This window comes from Triturus cristatus, chromosome 6, assembly GCF_964204655.1.
Source record: "Triturus cristatus chromosome 6, aTriCri1.1, whole genome shotgun sequence".
In the NCBI taxonomy this organism is placed as follows: domain Eukaryota; kingdom Metazoa; phylum Chordata; class Amphibia; order Caudata; family Salamandridae; genus Triturus; species Triturus cristatus.
Window position 1 is genome coordinate 112722835 of NC_140589.1, and position 23567 is coordinate 112746401.

General features: G+C 50.4%; 1 protein-coding gene across 1 annotated transcript in view; it reads left to right on the forward strand.

Annotated features, from left to right (window-relative positions):
• LOC146816480 (exportin-5-like) overlaps positions 1-23567 on the forward strand; it is a 1728456-nt gene that overhangs the window by 1033440 nt on the left and 671449 nt on the right. Inside the window, exon 19 of the mRNA XM_085610324.1 lies at positions 22810-22909. Coding sequence (XP_085466450.1) covers positions 22810-22909 — 100 coding nt within the window. The remainder of the gene's footprint in view (positions 1-22809; positions 22910-23567) is intronic.

A 23567-nucleotide genomic window follows, 5' to 3' on the forward strand; every position in this document is an offset into this window, starting at 1 on the left:
ACCCCAGGGATATGGACCCTGAAGGCCAGCAGGACCCTGATCAAGTTTGGGATGACCCTGTAGACCCAGGTGCCGCTGTGGATACACAGGACACGCAGCTTTATGGCGCAAAAACGTCCCCCACAGAGGACACTGCGGCATTCAACGCCCTCATTGAACGTGCCGCAGCCAATCATGGAGTGCAACTCCACTCAGACACAATCGAGGATGATTTCTTGGTGGACACTTTTGCATCCTCAGAGAAGACTGTAAAGACTCTGCCCATGTTGAAAGGTGTCCTCAAGCCAGCAAAGGACATTTTCAAAGAAACCACCAGGGCATGGGTAATAAACCCCAGGATCGAGAAAAAATACAAGCCTGCACCTGGGCACCCTACGTACATTAGAGGCCAGTTACCTCTGGACTCCATCGTAGTTGCTAATGCTCGCAAACGGGCACACTCGCAGAGAACTGGTGATGCTCCTCCCCCGGACAAAGAGTCCAAGGTTCTAGAGACCTCCGGCAAAAGGATTGCAGCCCAGGCGGCAAACATATGGCGCATTGCCAATACACAGGCGCTCCTAGCTCGCTACGATCGCTCACACTATGACACGTTAGAGACCCTACTCCAACATCTACCAGACGAGTACAAAGAGGCAGCGGAGCTCCTCATCAGGGAGGGACAACTTCTCACAAACGCATCCATTAAGTGTGCACTGGATGCCGCCGACACAGCTGCGAGAGCCATAAACACCAGCGTCATGCTACGACGACACGCCTGGTTACGAATCTCCGGATTCAAACCTGAGGTTCAAAATAACATCCTCAATCAGCCTGTCAACACCGACTACTTATTCGGACCAGAGGTTGACACCACCCTAGAAAAGATAAAAAAAGACACAGACACTGCGAAATCGATGGGGGCTCTGCAAACGCAGACATTTCGTAGTGGCTCCTTTCGTCGCCCCGGAAATAGAGGAGCGGGTAGAGGACAAGGGTCACAGCAAACCTACAGTAAAGGGGGTACACAAAGTACCTATGATAAGAACACACGAGGTGGATATCGTGGCTCCAGCACAAAGGGCAGAGGACGCGGTTACGGCAATACCAGGTCCTCCCCGAAAAACAAACAGTGACGCCCTCTCCCTTCCCCCCCGACCATATAACACCTGTCGGGGGAAGACTCCAGCGGTTCCTGTCCACGTGGAATACCATCACCACGGACAGGTGGGTCAAAGATGTTATCCAACACGGTTACTGCCTCAAATTAACCTCCACTCCACCCACAATACCGCCACAGCACCGTCCTATGTCCTCAGAGCACTTAGCATTATTACAGCAGGAAGTGCTAAGTATGCTGCAAAAAGGCGCAATAGAGGTCGTGCCCGTCCACCAGCAGGGGACAGGGGTGTACTCTCTGTACTTCTTAATACCAAAAAAGGACGGGTCACTCAGACCTATACTAGACCTGAGACCCCTCAACCACTACATTCTCTCAGAGCATTTCCACATGCTCACCCTACAGCAGGTTCTCCCGCTGCTCAGACAGGGAGACTTCCTAGCCACGCTAGACCTCAAAGATGCGTATTTCCACATACCCATACACCCGTCACACAGAAAATATCTCAGGTTCACTATTCAGGGGCAACACTACCAATTCAAAGTCCTTCCCTTCGGCGTGACAACAGCACCCAGAGTTTTCACAAAGTGCCTAGCTACTGTGGCCGCACATCTACGGAGGCAACACATTCACGTCTACCCCTACCTGGACGACTGGCTTGTTCAGGCAAAGTCAGCCCAGCAATGTGCCAGCCACATGTCCCGCACCATTCACCTTCTTCACAGTCTGGGATTCTCACTAAATTACCCGCGAGTGTTCATGCAGTTGATAGGCATGATGGCCTCCTGCATTTTCATAGTCCCGCACGCGAGACTACATATGCGCCCGCTTCAGGAGTGCTTGGCACGTCAATGGAATCAGGCTCACGGGCAATTAAAAGACCTAGTGTTGGTGACCGGTCGGGCATACAACTCTCTGCATTGGTGGAATCCACAAAACCTTTGCAAGGGCCGACCGTTCCACGAGCCTGTTCCACAAATAATACTGACAGCGGACGCGTCTCTCCAGGGATGGGGAGCTCATGTACTCAATTACACAGTGCAGGGACTATGGACAATACAACAAAAGAAGATGCACATCAACGTTCTGGAACTGATGGCAATCTTCCTAGCCATGAAGGCATTCAAAGTACACTTGTGCAACAAAGTCGTGTTGATCCGGACGGACAACATGACTGCCATGTACTACATACAGAAGCAGGGAGGAACGCACTCTCCACAGTTGTCTCATCTGGCTCAGAGCATGTGGAAGTGGGCCATTCAGAGGAACATATTCCTCATGGCGGAACACCTCCCAGGCAAGGACAACCAGATGGCGGATCTGCTCAGCAGGCACAGCCACCAGATGCACGAGTGGGAGCTACACCGTCAGTACTCCAACCGTACTTCCAACAGTGGGGTCATCCAGAGATAGACCTATTCGCCACAAGCGAAAACGCAAAATGCCAAAACTTTGCCGCCAGGTTCCCACATCCACAGTCGCAGGGCAATGCGATATGGATGAACTGGTCCGGCAGATTTGCGTACGCTTTTCCCCCAGCGCCGTTGATACCGCTGGTGGCACGCAAACTGCGACAACACTCACTGACACTCATCCTGGTTGCTCCAACGTGGGCACGCCAGCCATGGTACACCACCTTTCTGGAACTTTCCGTGGTGCCGCATCAAAGGCTGCGGATCAAACCCGCGCATTTGACGCAGAACCATGGAGAAATTCAGCACCCAGATCCGCAACAGCTGAACCTGGCGATCTGGCTCCTGAAGTCCTAGAGTTTGGCTACCTAAACCTGCCACATGACTGTATGGAGATCATTAAGGAAGCTAGGAGACCCACTACCAGAGCTTGCTATGCAGCCAAATGGAAGAGGTTTGTCATTTATTGCAATAACAATGACATTAACCCGCTAGATGCATCCATTCAAAACATAATCTGTTACCTCTTACACCTATACCGATGCAATCTGGCATACACCCCAATACGTATCCATTTAACCGCAATAGCAGCCTATCTCCAAAACAGGCAGCACCTCTCTTTATTCAGAGTGCCTGCCATCAAAGCCTTCTTGGAGGGACTTAAACGAGTAATTCCCCCAAGACACCCACCAGCACCAGTGTGGAACCTCAACTTGGTCCTCACCCGACTGATGGGTCCACCCTTCGAACCTCTCCACTCATGTGAGATTCAATTCCTCACCTGGAAAGTGGCTTTTCTAGTAGCAATCACTTCTTTAAGAAGAGTTAGTGAACTCCAGGCACTAACCGTTCAAGAGCCATTTATACAGGTTCACCCCAACAGGGTCGTACTACGTACCAACCCCAAATTCATGCCTAAAGTAATATCGCAGTTCCACATGAATCAAACGATTGAACTGCCTGTTTTCTTTCAGAATCCACAAAATGTCGCTGAAAGAATGCTCCATACACTAGACGTCAAAAGAGCCCTCATGTACTATATAGACAGAACCAAAAGCTTTAGGAAGACAAAACAACTTTTCGTTGCCTTTTCCCCACAACACAAAGGCAACGCCATCTCCAAAGCAGGTATAGCCAGATGGATCGTTAAATGTATTCAAATTTGCTATCAAATGGCTAAACGCACATTAACGATTCCCCCACGAGCCCACTCAACACGTAAGTTAGGGGCCTCCATGGCTTTCCTGGGAAACATTCCTTTACATGATATATGTAGAGCAGCCACATGGTCCACTATACATACATTTACCAAACACTATTGTGTAGATGTACACTCAAAACAGCAGGCAGCTGTAGGACAGGCTGTTCTCAAAACTCTTTTTCAGACCGCTGCAGCTGGCACTGGTAGCCGCCGCTAATGGGAGGTACTGCTATGTATTCTATGCACAGATATGAATTCAGCAGCCCACATGCCTCGAACTGAATATGCTACTTACCAGTATGCATCTGTTCTTGGCATGTAGGGCTGCTGACATTCATATCGCCCACCCTCCTCCCCGGCGCCTGTAGCAGCTGCAGCTCTCAGAATTACTGTATAGCATGGTCATCACTTTCTGTAACTACTCAATCACTGCCACAATGGCGAAAAACAATCTGAGGATGGAGAGGATGCCCATGCGCACTGTGGTCCAGGGGAGGAGTCACCTATCTCAGGATACTTCCAAGACTCTTCCAGGACAACAACGTGCAAACATCCGGACCCAACACTAGGCGGCGATCTATGCACAGATATGAATGTCGGCACCCCTACATGCCAAGAACAGATGCATACTGGTAAGTAGCATATTCAATCTGCGCCGGAGTCGCGCCAGAGTCCAGCCCGTCTGCGCCCGTCCGCGCTAAGGACGGGCTGGAGGACGGACTTGGTACGTTATCTTCCGCACATGCTGAGGCCAATACTGTAAGTTATCCTTATATGTATAATGATCTAGTAGCCCTCAGACCCCCACGCCTACATTGTCACCACTCTTTTCCTCCGGAGGCGTTCATGGACTCTCCGGGATGTGAGTGCTACTTCGCATGATGCTCCTTTTAAAACTACGACTGAGTGTGGTTTTCTTATCAATGTCAGATCATTGGTGAAAAATAATATAGCCTTCAGAGAGTTTGTGCCAGTTAGAAAGCCCGCTTGGGGTATTTCTTATGGAAACATGGGCCTCTGATTCTTCCGGTCCGGACCTTGTAGATGCCATCCCTGATGGCTACGCTCTTGCAAGATTGGACCGTGTGGGGCGTAGAGGAGGCGGGCTTGGGATTTTATACCAAACTTCCCATTCCTGTTGCACTACCCCTCTATCTGCCCCATCGGATTCCTTTCAGGCCCTACATTTTATAATAACCTCTCCTCTCGCTGCCCCTTTTGTGGGTATCTTGATTTATAGACCACCTGGACCTAGAACTGAATTTAGCCAGAATTTACTTAACCTCTTAGAACCCTATTTTGGTTGCGAGCATCTGACGATCCTGGGGGACTTAAATTTCCATCTGGACAACCTTGATTCCAGGGATTCCCTTTCCCTCCTGGATTCGATGTCTGCTTGCGGCCTTATACAATTGGTTAAATACCCCACTCATCGGGCTGGTCACATCCTGGATGGGGTTTTTTCGAACGATTCTAGGATTTCAACTGGCCGGCCAACTCCTCTGGTTTGGGCTGACCACTTGGCTGTTCCCTTGGAGCTTCAGCCTCCTCATATTAATCATAGGCCCAATGTGCCTAGTAGGAAAGAACTTAAGCGTAATTTTGAGTTGATTTCCATTGAGACCCTAGCTCCTCTAATTCTTTTTTTTTTTTTTTTTCTTTTTTATGAAAGAAACCTTTATTTGACTTCAAGGAGTTACAGACATGGGCCTACAACCCTTGGGCGGCCGCTAATTAGCATGAGACGTATCATTCACCGTTATACAGATTGGTCAATCCGAGGAGCCCGTCAGTCCATCAGCTCCTCTAATTCTTAACAGCAAAATTGCCACTGTGAGAGACGTTAGTTTGGCGGCTTGTGAATTGAACTTTTCCTTGGGCAGGGCTGTGGACATTCTGGCCCCTGTCTCCCTACGATATTCTGCTAGAAAAAGTCCATCGGCTCCTTGGTTTTCAGACTCTTTGAGACGCTTAAGGCAGGGCTGTAGGAAGCAGGAGAGGCTGTGGAGGGCGAGTTGGGACAATAAAGAAAGGGAGAAGCATAAACTCTCTCTGAAAAAGTACAAGACCGAGGTAATCAAAGAAAAGCAGGATTACTTCGCTAAGTTAGCCACCGCTCTCTCGTCCCCCAGAGATATTTTTAGAATTGTCGACTCTCTGTGCACGTTGCAACTGCCCGACCCTATTGTCAGTTCTCAGGATCTCTGTGATAGGATCGCCCAGTTTTTCCACGCCAAAATAGCTGATATCTATTCTGCCCTGGAATTGCAAAGGGCCTCTCTGCCTCCCTCCATCACTTTGGCTGTATCAGGCCTTGAAACTGAAAACTGGACCTCGAAGGCGAGTTTGTCCAGCTTTCCCTTGCTTACTTTGTGCCAACTGGACATATTGCTGAGTAAGACCAGGTCGGGGTCGCCTCTGGATCCTTGCCCTCTTAAAGTATTTAAGGAATGCAGGGAAACCTTATTGCCCCCCCTTCTGGATATCATGAACAGGGCAATACAGGAGGGTGTATATCCTGCTGTATGGAAGAGGGCTGTGGTTAGGCCTTTACTAAAAAAGCCAACCCTGGACCCTGAAACTCTAAAGAACTTCCGACCCATCTCATTGCTTCCGGCACCAGCAAAGATGCTGGAGACCTACTTAAATGAACATTTGACGGCTTTTCTGGATTCCAATGGTATTCTTGATCAAGCCCAGCATGGCTTTCGGAGGTTTCATAGCACCGAGTCGGCCCTTACGGTCGTGCTAAATAACATCCGTAAGGAGGTTGATCAGGGCCACACTACTTCTTTGGTCCTGTTAGACTTGACAGCTGCCTTTGACACCCTGTCCCCAGTGACTTTATCATCTCGTCTTAGGGAGATAGGGGTGGAAGGCTCGCCTCTGAGTCTGTTGGCCTCCTTCTTGGATCGGAGGGAACAGAGGGTTAAACTAGGCGAATTTCTATCTCCATCCCGGCCTGTTCAATGTGGGGTCCCACAGGGTTCGGCTCTTAGTCCGACCCTTTTTAATATCTATGTGGCCCCACTGGCCAAGCTAATAAGATCTTATGGGATGGAGGTGGTTTCCTACGCAGATGACACCCAGATCATGGTGTCCCTCTCACACCCTGGTAATCCCTCGGCTCTCAGCTTCAGGAACTGCATGGAGGCAGTTTCTCACTGGATGGTTCTTAATTCATTGAAGTTGAATGGTGAAAAAACTGAGATTCTGGTATTTGGTGGCAGGAGTGACCTATGGTCTGCGGAGTGGTGGCTCCCCACTTTGGGAATATGTCCTACCCCCACTGACTCAGCCCGTAATCTGGGAGTCTTGATTGACCCTTTTCTTTCCATGAACCAACAGGTTAACAGGACGGTTGCTACCTGCTGGGGCATTATTAAAATTCTAAGGAAAATAAAACACTACCTTGCCCCCCAGGCGCGCAAACAAATTGTAGTTGCCCTTGTGGTCTCACGGCTTGATTATTGTAATGCCCTTTACTCTGGTATAGATAAGGGTCTGGTGAAACGGCTACAAATTGTCCAAAATGCGGCTTTCAAATTTGTGATAGATGCCCCGAGGCTTTCCTCGGCTACTGCTGTCAGGAAGAGCCTGCACTGGCTTCCTATTTCTGCCAGGATTGTTTTTAAGATCCTCAGCCTGACGCATGGGGCGATATTTGGCCGGGGAGCTGGAGGAGTTAAGGACCTTTTAGTACCCTATGTCCCCGGTAGAAATCTCCGCTCTTTGGGAAAGAGCCTGCTTTCTGTGCCTCGTTTTAGGAGAGCTAGGTGGGTAGGAAGGTCTTTTTCCCATTTAGCTCCAAAGTTGTGGAATGCTCTTCCTATGGAAATTAAAGCTCAACCTTCTGTCCCCCTTTTTAGGAAGGCTTTAAAGACCTGGCTCTTTGTTAAGGCATATCCGTGATCTGGGCTCTGTGTTTTCTGATCTTATTTGGTAGGCGCCTTGATGCCTCTGGGCTTAGTTTGCGCGTTATAAATTATTTTTCATTCATTCATTCATTCTCAGCTTAAGGCTTGCAGGTAAATGTATGTTCGAGGCATATGAGCTGCAGATTACACACTTTTGCATAGATCGCCATCTGGTGTTGGGTCCAGATGTTTGCACTTGTTTTTGTCCTGGAAACTCTTTGGAAGTCACGAGGTATGTGACTCCTCCTTAGGATCATAGTGCGCATGGGCATCGGCTCCATCCTCAGATTGTTTTTTTCCGCCATCGGGTTTGGATGTGTTTCTCGCGCTCCAGTTCGGGACCATTACCGATTCCAGTTTCGACGCGCAATCCTTCACCTTTTCGACGGTATAGTCTCGAACGCGACCCCTAATCGGCGCGCATCTCTACCAATCTTCCATTACGGTAGTCTAAGCAGGCCTTCGGGCAGACCCGAGCCTTGGCATCTGGCTCATGGAAAGGACGGCATTTAAAAAGTGTCCTCGTTGTGGGTCGAAATTTCCCCTCACTGACCTGCATGAGGTGTGTAACCTCTGCCTCTCTCCCGAGCACGAGGCCAGAGCCTGCCCCGCTTGTGCATCCTTCCGCTCGAAGAAGACCATCCGGGATCGACGAGCTCGAAGGGCCATGGCTCGATCGTCGAGTTCGATCCCCGACAACATCTTCCACGAGGGTGTCAATGTGCCAGAGGAGCGGGTCGAAGAAGAGCTCATCGGCGCCTCCGAAGCCGATGACTCCGGCGTTGAAAAAGTGACTCCAGCTCAATAGGTCGTAAGTACAGACGTCGACCCCGACCCACTCCCTACAACAACAAAGGCTTCAGTCACACCTTCGCCTTGGGCTCAGGTGCACACGACACACTGCTTCCCATGCCCCGCCCTCGGGCCCGGCAAAGAAGCCTACTAAGCCTTCCGGCGGCTCGGGCCTGCCTGCTACCGGTGCCCAGAACCAGTCATCGGCACCGAAAAAGAAGCCACACCCTACCACCCCCAAAGTCTTCGGGACCGAGGACTCTAACTAGTGACTCCCCGGCACCGAAAAAACACTCTGAGCTGACGAAAAAGCCACTCCCCAAAAGTTCGGACTCAGGCTTTTCGGAGCCGAAAAAGGCATCAACACCAAAAAAATATACAGAGACTAACAAATCGCATGGCTCCAAGCCCAAAACCGCTCCGCAGCCAGCGCCGAAAAAGCCCTCGATGCCGACATCATCGACACCGAACACCCAAACTTCTTTAAAGGAGCTTTTTCAACCAGACCCTCAACAAAAAACTTTAACTAAAGACCTTAAAACCGGTCAATTGACTCTCTGATCCAGAAAGAGACCACTGGACATGCCTGCACCAGCTCCACCACCTAAAAAGAGCCACATCACCTCTTAGGGTACCTTCTCCACCTCCACAAACACCTCCTCCACCTCCACCCCCCGACCCTGGTCTCCTACGCCATCCCCTCCACCAGTAGATGACGACACAGGGGACGGTGACAACAACATGCCACTAGATGACCCCAGTCCTCCAGGCTCCCCTGACCCCTGGGATGACTATAATACGCCTGATGTCCCTAATGTCCCACAAGAGGACATTACCCCTCTAGCCCTTCCCCACCAGAAGATACCATGGGGTTTAATCAGCTAATACACCGGGCTGCCCAGTACCACGGGGTCGACCTCCATACAGATCCAGTTGAAGATGATTTTTTAATGGACACTTTTGACACCACCCAAAGGTCTACATCCACTTTGCCCATGCTCAAAGGGGTGATTAAACACGCTACAGAAGTATTTAAAGACCCTGTCAGGACTTAAATCATCAATCCTAGAATTGAGAAGAAATACAAAGCTGCCCCTACAGACCCAGCTTACATTAGGGGCCCTGTTCCATTAGACTCCATGGTCGTCTCAAATCCTAGGAAACTGGCTAATTCGTAGTCAACAGGTGATGCAGCTCCGCCCGACAAGGAGTCTAAACTCCTGGGCGCCTCTGGCAGAAGAACAGTGTCCCAGGCAGCTAATATTTGGCTTATCGCAAATACTCAAGCCCTGTTAGCCAGATACAATAGGGCTCACTACGATGAGTTAGAGTCCCTGTTCCAACACCTCCCGGACAAATACAAACATAAGACCAATGACCTAATACAAGAGGGTAAAGTTATCACCAACACCTCTATCCGGTGTGCTCTCGATGTAGCAGATACCGCGTCCAGAGTAGTGAACACAAGCGTCCTCCTTCGCAGGCACGCGTGACTATGCATTTCCGGGTTTAAACCTGAGGTGCAAAGCGCTATACTCAATCAACCATTCGACCAACAACACCTCTTTGGCCCTAATGTTCATGCGTCCCTTGAGAAGATGAAAAAGGACACAGAGGCAGCCAAATCAATGGGAGCCTTGCAATCGCAAGCTCCCAGACGTTCTTTTCGTCGCTCTTCCTACAGGGGATATTGTCTGATACCCCATCCACCTCATACAAGTCTCCCACCCAATCCACCTTCACCAGAGGTTACCACAGAGGTGGATACTGAGGTAACAATAGCAAAGGCAAGACTAACACCTGCTCTGCCTCCACCCTTTCCCAATGACTTCCCTCCGCTTCCCCCGGACCATTCCACTCCTGTCGGGGGAAGACTACAGCAGTTCCTTCCTGTCTGGAACAACATCACCACAGACAGGTGGGTGCGACAAATAATGCAATCAGGTTACTGTCTCGAACTTACCTCTACCCCCCAAACATTCCACCCAAACAGCGTCCAATGTCAACAGACCATTTGTCATTCCTCAAACAAGAGGGGATTTCCTTATTACAAAAAAGTGCAATAGAATTAGTACCCCTGCACCAACAAAACAAGGGAGTTTACTCCCTGTATTTTCTCATACCAAGAAGGATGGCTCTCTTAAGACCTATTTTAAGCCACAGGCCACAAAACAGGTACATACAATCAGACGACTTCCACATGGTCACACTTCAGCAAGTCCTCCCTCTACTTTCGCAGGGCGACTTCCTCGACACTTTAGATCTCAAGGACGCATATTTCCATATTCCCATACACGCTGCTCACAGAAAATATCTCAGGGTTTGTAGTGGACGGGCAGCACTATCAATTCAAAGTACTCCCTTTCGGAGTCACAACAGCACCAAGGGTATTCACCAAGTGCCTAGCAGTAGTCGCAGCCCATCTAAGAAGACAACACATTCAAGTCTTCCCATACCTCGACGACTGGCTCATAAAAGCCAGCTCGTACAACCAGTGTGTTTGTCACACTCATGCGACTATGCTATTACTCCACGACCTGGGGTTCACAGTAAACCACACCAAGTCTCATCTGCAACCCTCTGACACACAACAATACCTCGGCGCCACAATAAACGCCTCAGAAGCGTTAGCCTATCCCAATCCAGCAAGGATAGCAAGCATTCTCGCTCTCCTACCCAAATTTCAGACCACATCACTCTCTCCCAGCTAGAATGTTCATGCAGCTCATAGGGATGATGGCCTCTTGCATTTTCATAGTGCCTCACGCAAGACTCCAGATGCGTCCCATACAAGAGTGCTTAGCACGACAATGGAACCAGGCTCAAGGTCAGCTAACAGATCTGGTGTTGGTAGACAGTCGCACTCAACGCTCTCTGCAGTGGTGGAACACCAAAAACCTTTCCAAGGGGCGACCGTTCCGAGAGCCAGTTCCTCAGATTGTCATGACAACGGACGCATCGCTCTCCGCCTGGGGAGCTCACCTATTACATCACACCATGCAAGGCAAGTGGACACCTCAACAAAAGTTATTCCACATCAATTACCTCGAATTACTGTGCATATTCCTAGCCCTAAAAGCATTCCAAAAACAAATCTCGGGCAAGGCTGTCTTAGTCCGCACGGACAACATGACAGCCATGTACTAAATCCAAAAACAAGGCGGAACACACACTCTGCATCTCTCCCAGCTGCACAAAACATATGGAGGTGGGCTATACCTCAGAATATATTTCTCCTAGCCCAACACGTCCCAGGAGTCCAAAAAACCATAGCAGATCTGTTAAGTCGTCAAACACAACAGATTTACGAGTGGGAACTCCATCCACAAGTTCTCCAACCATACTTTCAGATATGGGGGCAACCACAGATAGACTTTTTTGCCTTAGAAAACGCCAAATGCCCATGCTTTGCCACCAGATACCCACACCCATTATCCAAAGGCAATGCGATATGGATGAACTGGTCAGGCACATTTGCGTACGCCTTTCTGCCTCTCCCACTCATCCCACTGGTGGTGCGCAAACTACAGCAACACTCACTGACTCTAATTCTAGTTGCTCCAACTTGGGCAAGACAACCGTGGTACACCACATTGTTGGAACTGTCAGTAGTCCTGCACCAAAGATTACACCTCTCACCACGCGTCTTAACCCAGAACCGTGGAGCGATCAGACACCCATACCCAGCTCAGCTGAACCTTGCGATCTGGCTCCTGAAATCTTAGAATTCGGTTACCTTAACCTTCCTCCTGACTGTATGAACGTCATTAAGGATGCTAGACGCCCTGCCACTAGAGCCTGCTATGCAGCCAAGTGGAAACGGTTTGTGATATATTGCCATAACAATACCATCAATCCACTAGATGTGTCTATCAAACACATCATAACCTACCTACTACACCTACAAAGGTGCAACTTAGCCAACACGTTTATTCGGCTACACCTTGCTGCTATAGCAGCATACCTACAAAATAGACAACCTTAATCGCTATTTAGAGTGCCCGCCATCAAAGCCTTTATGGAAGGCCTCCAAAAGGATAATTCCTCCCAGAGTTCCACCCTCACCTGTGTGGAATTTAAATATCGTGCTCACACGACTGATGGGGCCTCCGTCTGAACCTCTACATAAATGTGAGCTACAATTCTTAACATGGAAAGTTGCTTTCCTAGTGGCCATAACTTCTCTAAGAAGAGTTAGTGAACTACAAGCCCTAACTATTCAGGAACCATTCTTACAAATGCATCATAATAAGGTGGTTCTCCGCACTAATCCTAAATTCCTCCCTAAAGTCATTTCCCTCATCCACCTTAATCAATCTGTGGAGTTCCCCGTTTTCTTCTCGCAACCACACACAGTCGCAGAAAGAGCTCTTCATACTTTAGACGTTAAAAGAGCATTGCTCTATTACATTGAAAGAACACAACCTATCTGAAAGAAACACGTTAGTTAGATTCCTCAGCTTAGAATATCCCCAGGCGTCAGGCTGGATCCGGAAAGATTTTTCGTCAGCAATACCCTTGCGCATCGCTATGCGTCGTCTGCGGCTCCGCCTTCGTCGTCTTGATCGCCGGGATGATGTCGTCGGAGTACTTAATGCTGCCCTCGCACGCTGAAGTCCGTTCTTTTTTCCGCGCCAGTTAGCGCCGATCCGGGAAGAGCATACCCTTTTCGTCACTTTTTGACTAAGCTTTTTGAACTCTTTTGGTTCCCATTTCCAGTTGACCTCGACTCTGGTGCCGGCAGGGATGCCTGGATTCAAACCGTGTGACGCCTGTCACCGCCTGATGTCGGTCACGGATCACCACCGTCGGTGTCTGTACTGCCTTGGAGCTGTCCCTGATGCAGAGTCGTGCCTCGACTGCCGGGCCTTGACCTCGAAGGCTAGGCGGGAGCGGTCTCGCAAGCTGCTCGAGATCCGCAGCCATCACCATTCGTCGGGGTCAAAGTCCTCGCATTCCAGTAAGTCGAGGCGCAGCAAGAAGTCGAAGAGGCGACATTGCTCTTCTGACTCCCCTCGCCGGTCGCGCGACTCGGCTGAGGTTTTGGGTGGCACCACCCGCTCGGCTTTGTCGGAGCCGCAGGAGTCTCGTCCGACCCCATACTCTCCGGTCCCTGGGTCTGACGCGACTCCGGCGGAGATCAGAGACTTGCTCGTGGCCATGAGGAGTCTGGCTCCGCCGTCGTCGCCTGCCGGTGTGCTTCGGGCTCCCCAGTGTCGACTGGGAGGCCTAGTGAGCCGGGGGCCCTGGCGCCGTCGTCGTCTTTGGTCCCGACACTGCAGGCCCCCGTGGGATCCATGCCTGGATCCCAGTCGACCTTACGACCACTCCGCCGGTGTCGACCCCTTCGGAGCCGCCCCTGGCTTAGTCCCGGCCCAGCATCGGAGCGGCGCCGTATCTGACGCCGATGGATGACCGGTTCATCTTCCGTCCGGCTCCGACCATTCCACCGGTCTACCGGGAGTCGGATGATGGGGACGACTGGGAGGGGTCTGAGGACCATCTGGCACAGCAGTGCCAGTTATCTCAGGACTGGGCAGAAGAGCCGGGGGATGCCAGTGGTCTTGACACCTCCGCTGACACTGGCTTCATCTCCTCCCTCCGTGGCTACGGAGGAGGGTGCTACCTATTCTGTGGTGCTGCACAGAGCTGCCTAAGCCCTCCGGCTGGAGCTCCCTGCAGTGGCCGTGAGGACTAATCTCCTCACTGAAGTGCTTCAACCACCAGTAAGCTCCTCGGAGCCTCTGCTGCAGTTCAATGAAGCACTGACGGACGTTCTGATGGGCACCTGGTCCAAGCCCTCCACGGTCCCTCTTGTGGACCGGAACGTGGCCCGGCACCACCTCCCCGCAACAGCTTTCTGTCTGTGCACCCCACACCCGAGAGCCTGGTAATCCAGGCCTCTACCTCCCAGACCGCCTTCCCGTCCTCTCCCCCGGAGAAGAATCTGTTCTCCTCCCTTAGTTTGCGGTTGCGGTCTATCAACACCGCGTGCATTTTGGACCTTTACACCCACTCCTTGTGGGATACGGTGGCGGACATGCTGCCGCAGTGTCCGGAGGAGGCCCAGACACGGCTCGCCCAGGCTCTTACTGAGGGGTGGAATGCGACACGGTATTCGATACGATGTGGGCTGGACACAACGGACTCGCTAGGCAGGGCAATTGCAACCATGGTGGCGACTCGTCGCCTCGCTTGGCTGAGATCCACAAATTTCTCCAGGGATGTCTAGAGCACACTCATGGACATGCCCTTCGATGGCCGTCGCCTTTTTGGCGACAAAGCGGATAGTGCACTGGAGTGCTTTAAGGACTTCAGGGCTACGGCCAAGTCCTTGGGCCTCTCGGCCCGCGCCCGCAAACGTCCGCTTTTCGCCCCTTTTGTGGCCAAGGAAGGGGCGCCCCCTCAAGTCCGTCTAGCCACAGGCCGCAGAACCAGCCTCAACCAGGTCGCGGAAGTGGATTCTGCTGAGGCGGAGCAGGGGGACAGAGTGCCGGTCCGCCCACATCTGCCCCAGCAGCATCCACCTCAATGCCCTCCTAGTCCGAGCTTTCAGGCCCATTCCACGCCAGTGGGAGGCAGGGTTCGCCATCACCTGCTCCACTGGCGTACCATCACATCGGACAGGTAGGTGCTGCAATTCGTCCGAAGGGGCTACTCCCTCCCCTTCGAGGCGACCCCTCCAGCCATGCCACCACAGTGCCACCGCATGTCGGGGGATCACTTGCAACTTCTGCAGGAGGAAGTTACGGCGCGGCCAAGGGGGCCATCGAGCGCGTTCCTGGCCCAGAAGTAGGTCGGGGTCGTTATTCCCACTACTTTCTGGTTCTCAAGAAGGGCAAAGGGGGCCTACGCCCTTTCTTGGACCTCAGGAGCATTAACGCCTTCCTCCGGAAGGAGAAATTAAAGATGCTCACCTTAGCTCAGGTTCTGGCTGCCCTAGACCCTGGAGACTGGATGGTTGCTTTGGACTTGCAGGACGCTTATTTCCACATCCCCGTCCTGCCGGCCCACCGGCGTTACCTGCGGTTCACAGTAGGCCACAAGCATTTTCAGTTTACCGTGCTCCCCTTCGGCCTCACCAGTGCCCCTCAGGTGTTCTCGAAAGTGATGGCGGTGGTCGCAGCTCATCTGCGCAGATTAGGGGTTCCAGTCTTCCCCTATCTCGACGACTGGTTGTTGAAGGCGGGCTCGCCCCAGGCAGTCGTCTCCCATCTCCAGACTACGGCCGACCTCCTGCATTTGCTGGGGTTTTCCATCAATGTGCCGAAGTCGCATCCGAGTCCCTCCCAGAAGCTCCTTTTCATCGGAGCGGTTCTGGACTCTGCGCAGTTCTGGGTCTATCCTCCGGAACAGCGGGTTCGGGATATTCAGGCTCTGATTCCGATCTTTTGACCGTTATCCCGGGTTTCGTTCAGGTTGGTGCTGCGGCTCCTGGGTCTGATGGCCTCCTGCATCCTGTTGGTACATCACGCCAGGTGGCGGATGCAGGCTCTGTAGTGGGACCTGAAGTTTTAGTGGGCCCAGCATCAGGGCTACCTGTCCGACCATGTCTTGATCTCAGAGGGCACTGCAAGACAGTTGCAGTGGTGGCTCACGGACTGCGATTGGGTCAGTGGCAGATCCCTCTCCCTACCCCAACCGGAGCACGTCGTAGTGACGGATGCGTCCCTACTAGGATGGGGGGGCCACATGAGAGAGGCAGAGATCAGAGGCCTCTGGTCTCCGGCGGAGTCTCGGCTCCATATCAATCTTCTGGAGCTGAGGGCGATCCGACTTGCATTGAAGGCATTCCTTCCCTCTGTCCGGGGAAGTGTAGTGCAGGTGTTCACGGACAACACTACCGCCATGTGGTATTGCAACAAGCAGGGTGGGGTGGGGTCGTGGACCCTTTGTCAGGAGGCTCTGCATCTCTGGACATGGCTGGAACATCAGGGCATCACCCTGGTGGTTCAACATCTGGCGGGCTCTCTGAACGCCAGAACAGACGAAGTCAGCCGCCGGTGCATGATGGATCACGAGTGGCGTCTACACTCGGACTTGGCGCAAGGCCTCTTTAGGCAGTGGGGAGAGCCTTGGTTAGATCTATTCGCCACCGAAGAGAACGCGCAATGTCAGCAATTCTGCACGTTGGAGTTTCCAAGGCGGTACTCGCTCGGAGACGCTTTTTGTCGCGAGTAGAGTTGCGGTCTGTTGTACGCCTTTCCGCCTATTCCACTTCTGCCCAGAGTGCTGAAGAAGATCAGGCGCGACCGGTCCCAAGTCATCTTGGTGGCTCCGGATTGGGCACGAAGGTACTGGTATCCCGAGCTACTCAGTCTGTCGATCGATCGATCCCCCGATACGACTGCCTCTTCAGGAGGACCTTCAGTCGCAGCAGCAGGAGACGGTCCTCCACCCGAACCTGTCCAGCCTCCACCTCCATGCGTGGAGATTGAGCGGCGACAGTTGATGCCATTTGACTTGCCTCCTGAAGTTTGTGATGTGATTCTGGCAGCCAGGCGTCCCTCCACAAAGTCGGTATACGCCTGCAGGTGGAACAAATTTGTGGCATGGTGCACAGCAAAGGCTGTGGATCCCCTTTCCGCCCCTCTTTCTGAGGTTCTCCTCTTTCTTCTTTCCATGGCCCAGCAGGGCTCTGCTCTGGGCACTCTAAAAGGTGATCTCTCTGCTATCTCTGCTTTCTTACGGCTTCCTGATCAGCCTTCTTTTTTCAAATCCCCGGTTGTTTCTCGCTTCTTCAAGGGCATTACTCACATGTTTCCTCCTGTCCCTTTCGTAATGCCTCAGTGGGATTTGAATCTGGTATTGACGTATCTGATGTGCACGCCCTTTGAGCCACTTCATAATTGTCCCCTTCGTCTGTTGACGCTCAAGACTGCTTTCCTGGTTGCCATCACCTCTGCTAGGAGGGTGAGCTCCAGGCTCTCTTCTAAGCCTCCTTTTCTTTCTGTTCATCCGGACAAAGTTGTTCTCAGGACTCGCTCGTCGTTTCTCCCTAAGGTGGTAACTGCCTTTCACTTCGGGCAGTCTGTTACGTTGCCCACCTTCTTTCCGCCTCCGCATCCTTCAAAAGAGGAAGAGCGGCTCCACCGTCTGGACCCAAAACGGGCGCTGTCCTTTTATTTTATAAGAAGGGGCGGGCGGTGTACAAGCGAACCATCTCTAGGTGGGTCGTTTTGTGTATCAAAGCTTGTTACTCCTTTGCTAAAAAGGAACCTCCTGTGGGGCTGAGGGCCCATTCCACCCGGGTCACAGCGGCAACAACTGCCCTGGGCCGGGGAGTCCCCTTGTAGGACATCTGTCATGCAGCAATGTGGGCCTCGCTGCACACGTTTGCCAAACATTTTTGCCTGGACAGCCAAGTCCGGAGAGACAGCTTCTTTCCCTCACTTAGTGTACTGAAATTCATGTGCACAACTTCAGACTATGCATAAATTGAGTGTCCGCTGGAAAGGACTGACCTAGTCAACAGACGATTGTGAGGTCTTCATAAGGTGATACTTAAGTCTGGAACCATGGCCAAAGATCAAATGCATTTTGGAAAAGTGCTTCTTTTTACGCTGAACACCATTGTTTTTTGTATTTTTTTGCCGAGGTTTATATAGCACGAACTTGACCCGAATCGGGTATCAGAGCGCTTTACATAGCACCAGTTACATTACATGAGGACACACATTCATTTTTGGTTAGGCACGGGGAGATTAAGTGATTTGCCCAGAAACACAGGATGTTCGGCGTCATTGCCGAGACTCAAACCCAGTTCCCCAGATTCGAGGTCGACCGCCCTACCCATTAGGCCAACTCCTCCCCATTCTGCCCCAGGCTGTGAGCAACCCAATTTCACACAAATTTGCACTCCACAAATTCGGCTCATAGTTGCACATTTTTTTTCACAGTTCTGCTCACTCTGAACTTTTCCCAATTGCCATCAAAGCATCACCGTAAGTTTGAAATGCTTCCTAGTGTCTGGTGTTTCTCAGATTTGGGAACTTCATTCATGAGCCCTCACCTTGCAACGTTTGTCTCTTGTCCCTGACGTGAGAAAACAAAAACACATCCTCACCATCACACCTCACTGTTGAAGGACAGAGATTCAATCTTCATACTACCTGTGGAGTGGAGGGCACAAAACTGGAATGTAGCTCTGTGGACACTCATTGGAATTTAAAGCAGCCAATAGTTATTGAGAAGTCAGCCAGGAAAACAGGCATTGGCAATTCCAATAGATGTGAATTTTTGTTGGACGAAGAGTTTAATAATATTTGGGTGACTCTGTAGGTGTTGCCTTCACCTGTCCTAGAAAGAAAATACCATAATAAAGCAACATCTTGGGCTGTGACAATATGGAAGCTTGGAGTAGGACCCCTTTGTTGATCCTGTACCGTCAAAGAAAAATGTTAGGAAATAGAAGATTAAGGTCCTCATTAAGATGTCGGTCACAAAGCATTCCGACCGACTCCTTGTCAGAATCGTTTCCGACTGACTCGTGTTCGGAGAGTCCGACCGACCGATTATAATGGTTCCTAACACCATTTGGAAACTCTCCCTTTGACTTCTATGGGAGCCTGTGTTCCGACCGATAACGCAGGCTCTCATTAAAAAACCAGCATTGGCAGGCTCTCTGCATTGGTATAGCCAATAGGTCTCGCCTTTGGGACCTTATAAGTGTTTAGCCATGCAACAGTTGACGTTGTTGCACTAAGGATATTGTGCTGCATAACTAAATACTTAGAAGGTCCCAAAGGCGAGACCTATTGGCTATGCCAATGCTTGTTGCCTTGTGTCCCCATTTTGACTTCTGTGACCCCCGCCCGCTCCCCCCCCCCCCCCCCCCCCCCCCAATCGTGGTTCCTGCCCCTGTGGCCCCGCCCCCCTGATTCCCATTCGCCGCCCCGCTCCCACCTCCCAGCTGCTCCTCCCTCCCACATCGTCTCATATGGAGGTCGCGCAGCAAACGTACGCAGCGGACGCACGCAGCTGGTGCGCCTAAGGCAAGCCCGTCGGCGCCCAGCGCCAGGACCCCTGGCCCCCGCAAACCCCACGACGCCCGCCTCTGCTACGACTCCAGCACCATCCACGCACTCAACGCCGGACGATCACGCACCTGCTGCCTGGCCGCCCCGAAGCGCACCCAAGTTCCCTTCTCCTGCCGGAACTGCAGCTTCATCAGCATCCGGCCCACCAACCCACCCACCGAAGAACACATCTTCCTCAGATGCATCCTGCTCAACACCCGCTCCGCCTGCAAACACGCCGTCGAACTCTGGGTCCTACTCGACACCAACGCCCCAGACGTCGCCTTCCTGATGGAGACCTGGCTGAACCCCTACTCGGCACCCGACATCGCCATAGCCATCCCGGAAGGCTACAAGATCACACGCAAGAACCGCACCAACGGAGTAGGAGGAGGAATTGCCATCGTCCACACAAAAACACAGACACAGACGACACCCTCAGCACCGCCGAACACCTGCACTTCCAGATCCACACCGACCCCAACACCACCCTCAGAGGCACCCTCGTCTACAGACCCCCCGGACCCCGACTGCAGTTCAGCGACTTCATCGCCGACTTCATCAGCACACACGCCCTCGCCTCCACGGACTACGTCCTCCTCGGGGACCCGAACTTCCACCTCGAACGACTGCAACACTTCCAACCTGATCGACAACCTCAGACTCAGACAACTCGTCACAACACCCACCCACTCCGCCGGCCACACGCTAGACCCCATCTTCTCAGCAAGCACCCACTTTTTCAACCGCACCACCGAACCCCTCTGGACCGACCACCGCTGCTTCCACTTCACCTTCTGGAAACCCACCACACACCACTGCACCCAGCAGAGGCCTCGCCGCAGCTGGAACAAGGTCACGAGGACCAGCTAACCACTGCCCTCGCTCAGAGCCCACCCGCAGACCCGACCGACGCCGCAGCCTCAGACAATGGATCGACGACTGCACCAACACCCTTGCCCCACTCAAGAAACCCCCCCAACTCCCACATCAGCAAGAGAGCCAGCTGGTTCACCGAAGGCCTCCAAGCAAACCTTCCGAAAACTCGAAAAAAACTGGATCCCTGAACTAACACCGGAAAGCTACACAGCCCACAAGAACACCACCACCACCTCATCAGATCCACCAAAAGGACCTCCTTCAAAGACCGCCTAGACAACAACGCACGCAACAGCAAAGAGCTCTTCAGCATCATGAAGGTACTGTCCAACCCCAGCTCCAACACCAACGACATCCCACCATCACAAGACCTGCGCGACTCGCTAGCCACCTTCTTCCATCGTAAGATCGCAGAAATCCATGACCGCTTCAACGCCGTCACCACCCCTCAGATAACTATAACTCGGGCGACCGCCACTCTATCACAAGGATGATGTCATCAGTTATGTCATGAGTGATGCCACTGACCATGTCATGAGTGATGTAATATGTGAAGCCATGAGCAGTGGATTGCGGGTGCGCGAGTTATAGTTATCTGAACTAACTATAACGGTGGAATTTCATTGGTTTTTTACGAGTGAAATGTCCACCTAACTATAACATGTGTGAAACCTATGGTTTTTTAAGTGAATTTGCAAGGTTTTTTAAATGCTAATTCCTAACTATAACGTGTGTGAAACCTATGGTTTTTTAAGTGAATATATATATATTATGCAAGCAATAATAACGCACTTACAAGTAATCAAATGCAACCGTTAAAAGCATGGGATGAAACACAAGCAGATAATTATGGTAAAACACACGCAAATAATGAGCACTTACAAGTCAAATGAAAATAATGGTGCAAAACATAAGCAGATTCTAATAATGGAACAATCATAAATCAAATGCAAGAGAAATAGAACATAAGCAAGTAATAATAATAATAATAATACTGGACGTCCACTGCAAAAAATAGGCCCTATTAAATGGAAGTAATCAAATACAAGAAATGCACCCTGTCAAATGAAAGCATGGCAACATAAAATATAGACTACATCAGATGATTATAACACACATATAAATGAATGCCGAAAAACACGAACCACTGAATACCTGAATGTGTGCACAAAGACACTTACACATTACAATACCAATAATCAGAGAAAATACCTCACTGGCTGCAATAGCTTCATCTTAGTCCACACAAGATTGGAGGCTCCTAAATGACAATCCTGGGTCCAAGAGACTTCTCAAGCCGGGAAATGCAACACTGAGTGGACGTATCTGTCCCTCAGGAAGAGAACCCAGACTTTTCAAGTCAAACGACCCCAGTTTTATATTATTCTCAATGCACTAGAAGTTTCAGAGAAGACCTCCTCTGCGCCAAGGAAGCCTCCCAGAGTTGACCAATCTCCACAAGCATTCTAAAGGCAACGGATTTCTCACGTATTCTTCTTCCATTCCACACTACTTGTTTCCCTTATCTTGTACCGGTTTAAGAAAGTACAAAATATTTCTAAAAGTACGAAAACCCCCTTCAAAGAGGAAAACAATCTTAAACGTGAATAACCTGATTAACTGTAAGAAACCTGGTGGCCTGCTTATGTGTGCAAAACTCAGGAGTAAGGATTCAAGATGGCATAAAGGCATGTCCAAGCCAATAATGAAAATTTCATAAAACTTCCCAATGTACAACATAATGCACATTTTGGCATCACTGCCTATAACACTAGACTGAGACAGAAAAGTATATTTCACATATTTTGTTCCAAGCAAGGCTGGTTTGAAACAATCCTACTCTGCAGCTTTAAGGAGACACAAAATGAAATACTAAGGGAAAATGCAAGTGCAGATGTCATACATTCAAGATAGAATGAAATAAACCAATGGTAGTCAAAGGTCATCACATGGTCCCAATACATGGGAGTGCCTATAGCACTACAGCATACTAAACATATTTAAAGACTCAAGTGTTATGATCTAGTGCACTCAGTGACAGTGGAAAAACTGTCAGATTTGAATTACCTGCTGTATTATCCTCTGTAGAACCATATAAAGAAAAATTTGCAGGATTTCATAAAGCATGATTTTAGTACTGCCAATGGGTCGACTTATTTCTGGTGACTTTTTTCTCCCTTGGATCTACTGACATGATTATTCTGGTATTGTTTGGTTAGTGTAGTGTAAATGTTCTGTGAAGGTTTTCCTTAGTGTAGCTTTGATAAAAGCTTTGTTCGGTCAATCTAGTTCTAACACTACGTTATTGAAAGTATGTTGCTATGGAAATTTACAGTGTAAAAGATACTCTGTTAAGCATGTGGGGGCAACTACCAAATGATCATAAGGTTGAGAAACTGGAATATTTTGTGTGTTCACTAAGTCTTGCAATTGCATGCTGATTACAAAATAATTCATGTGTTTTCATACCCACCTTTTGTTAATGTCACAGGTTATTATCTGATCCAGAAACATTCATCCCATATGTTGGGGCTGACCTCCAAACCAGTGACGCAGACACAGAAAATTCTAAAGCACTATATCGTTCAAGAGTATGTATTCATCATCACAAATGGCTCCACTAGTTTTGTTTAAAAATTAATTGACAATGTATGTTTGCTCTGTTTCATTAGGCTTTCTAATGTACGTATACTCTGGTTAATCAGCTCTCACATTTTTGACTTTGTCAGAAATTATCTCCTGTTTTTTCATCAAAACCTTTTTACTTGGACATTTTATACCTGTTGGAGTATTTCTTTGCTATTTTTCGAAGCGTTCAACATGTTTTCTCACTCAGAAATGCCCTCTCTGTTTGATCCTTGCCCTTCCTTTGGCTAAAAGAAGGCTAAATCAGACTCACATCCTGTCTGTATTATTTTCCTTCTTGATTCTCATAGACCTAAGGCTTGCCAGCACTGACAGTCTTTTTCTAAACGTACTCTGAAGGACAAATGGAGGATTCGCCCCTATGGACTGGCTGATAAAGGAAAATCTTCCTCGAGACAGGTCTTCGGTGAGGCAGAGGAAGGAGAGGGCCAGATCCTCTTCCGGAAGCAAGATTCCAATCTGCTCTCCATTGGCGTCGGGCTCGGTGTCGAAAATGCCTCCACCGGCTCTGGAAACGTTGATGAAAAGACCATCGACGGTGGGCTCACCGTCGACGACCGATGTTCTTGCATCAAAGACCAAACATAGAGGTACGTCATCTTC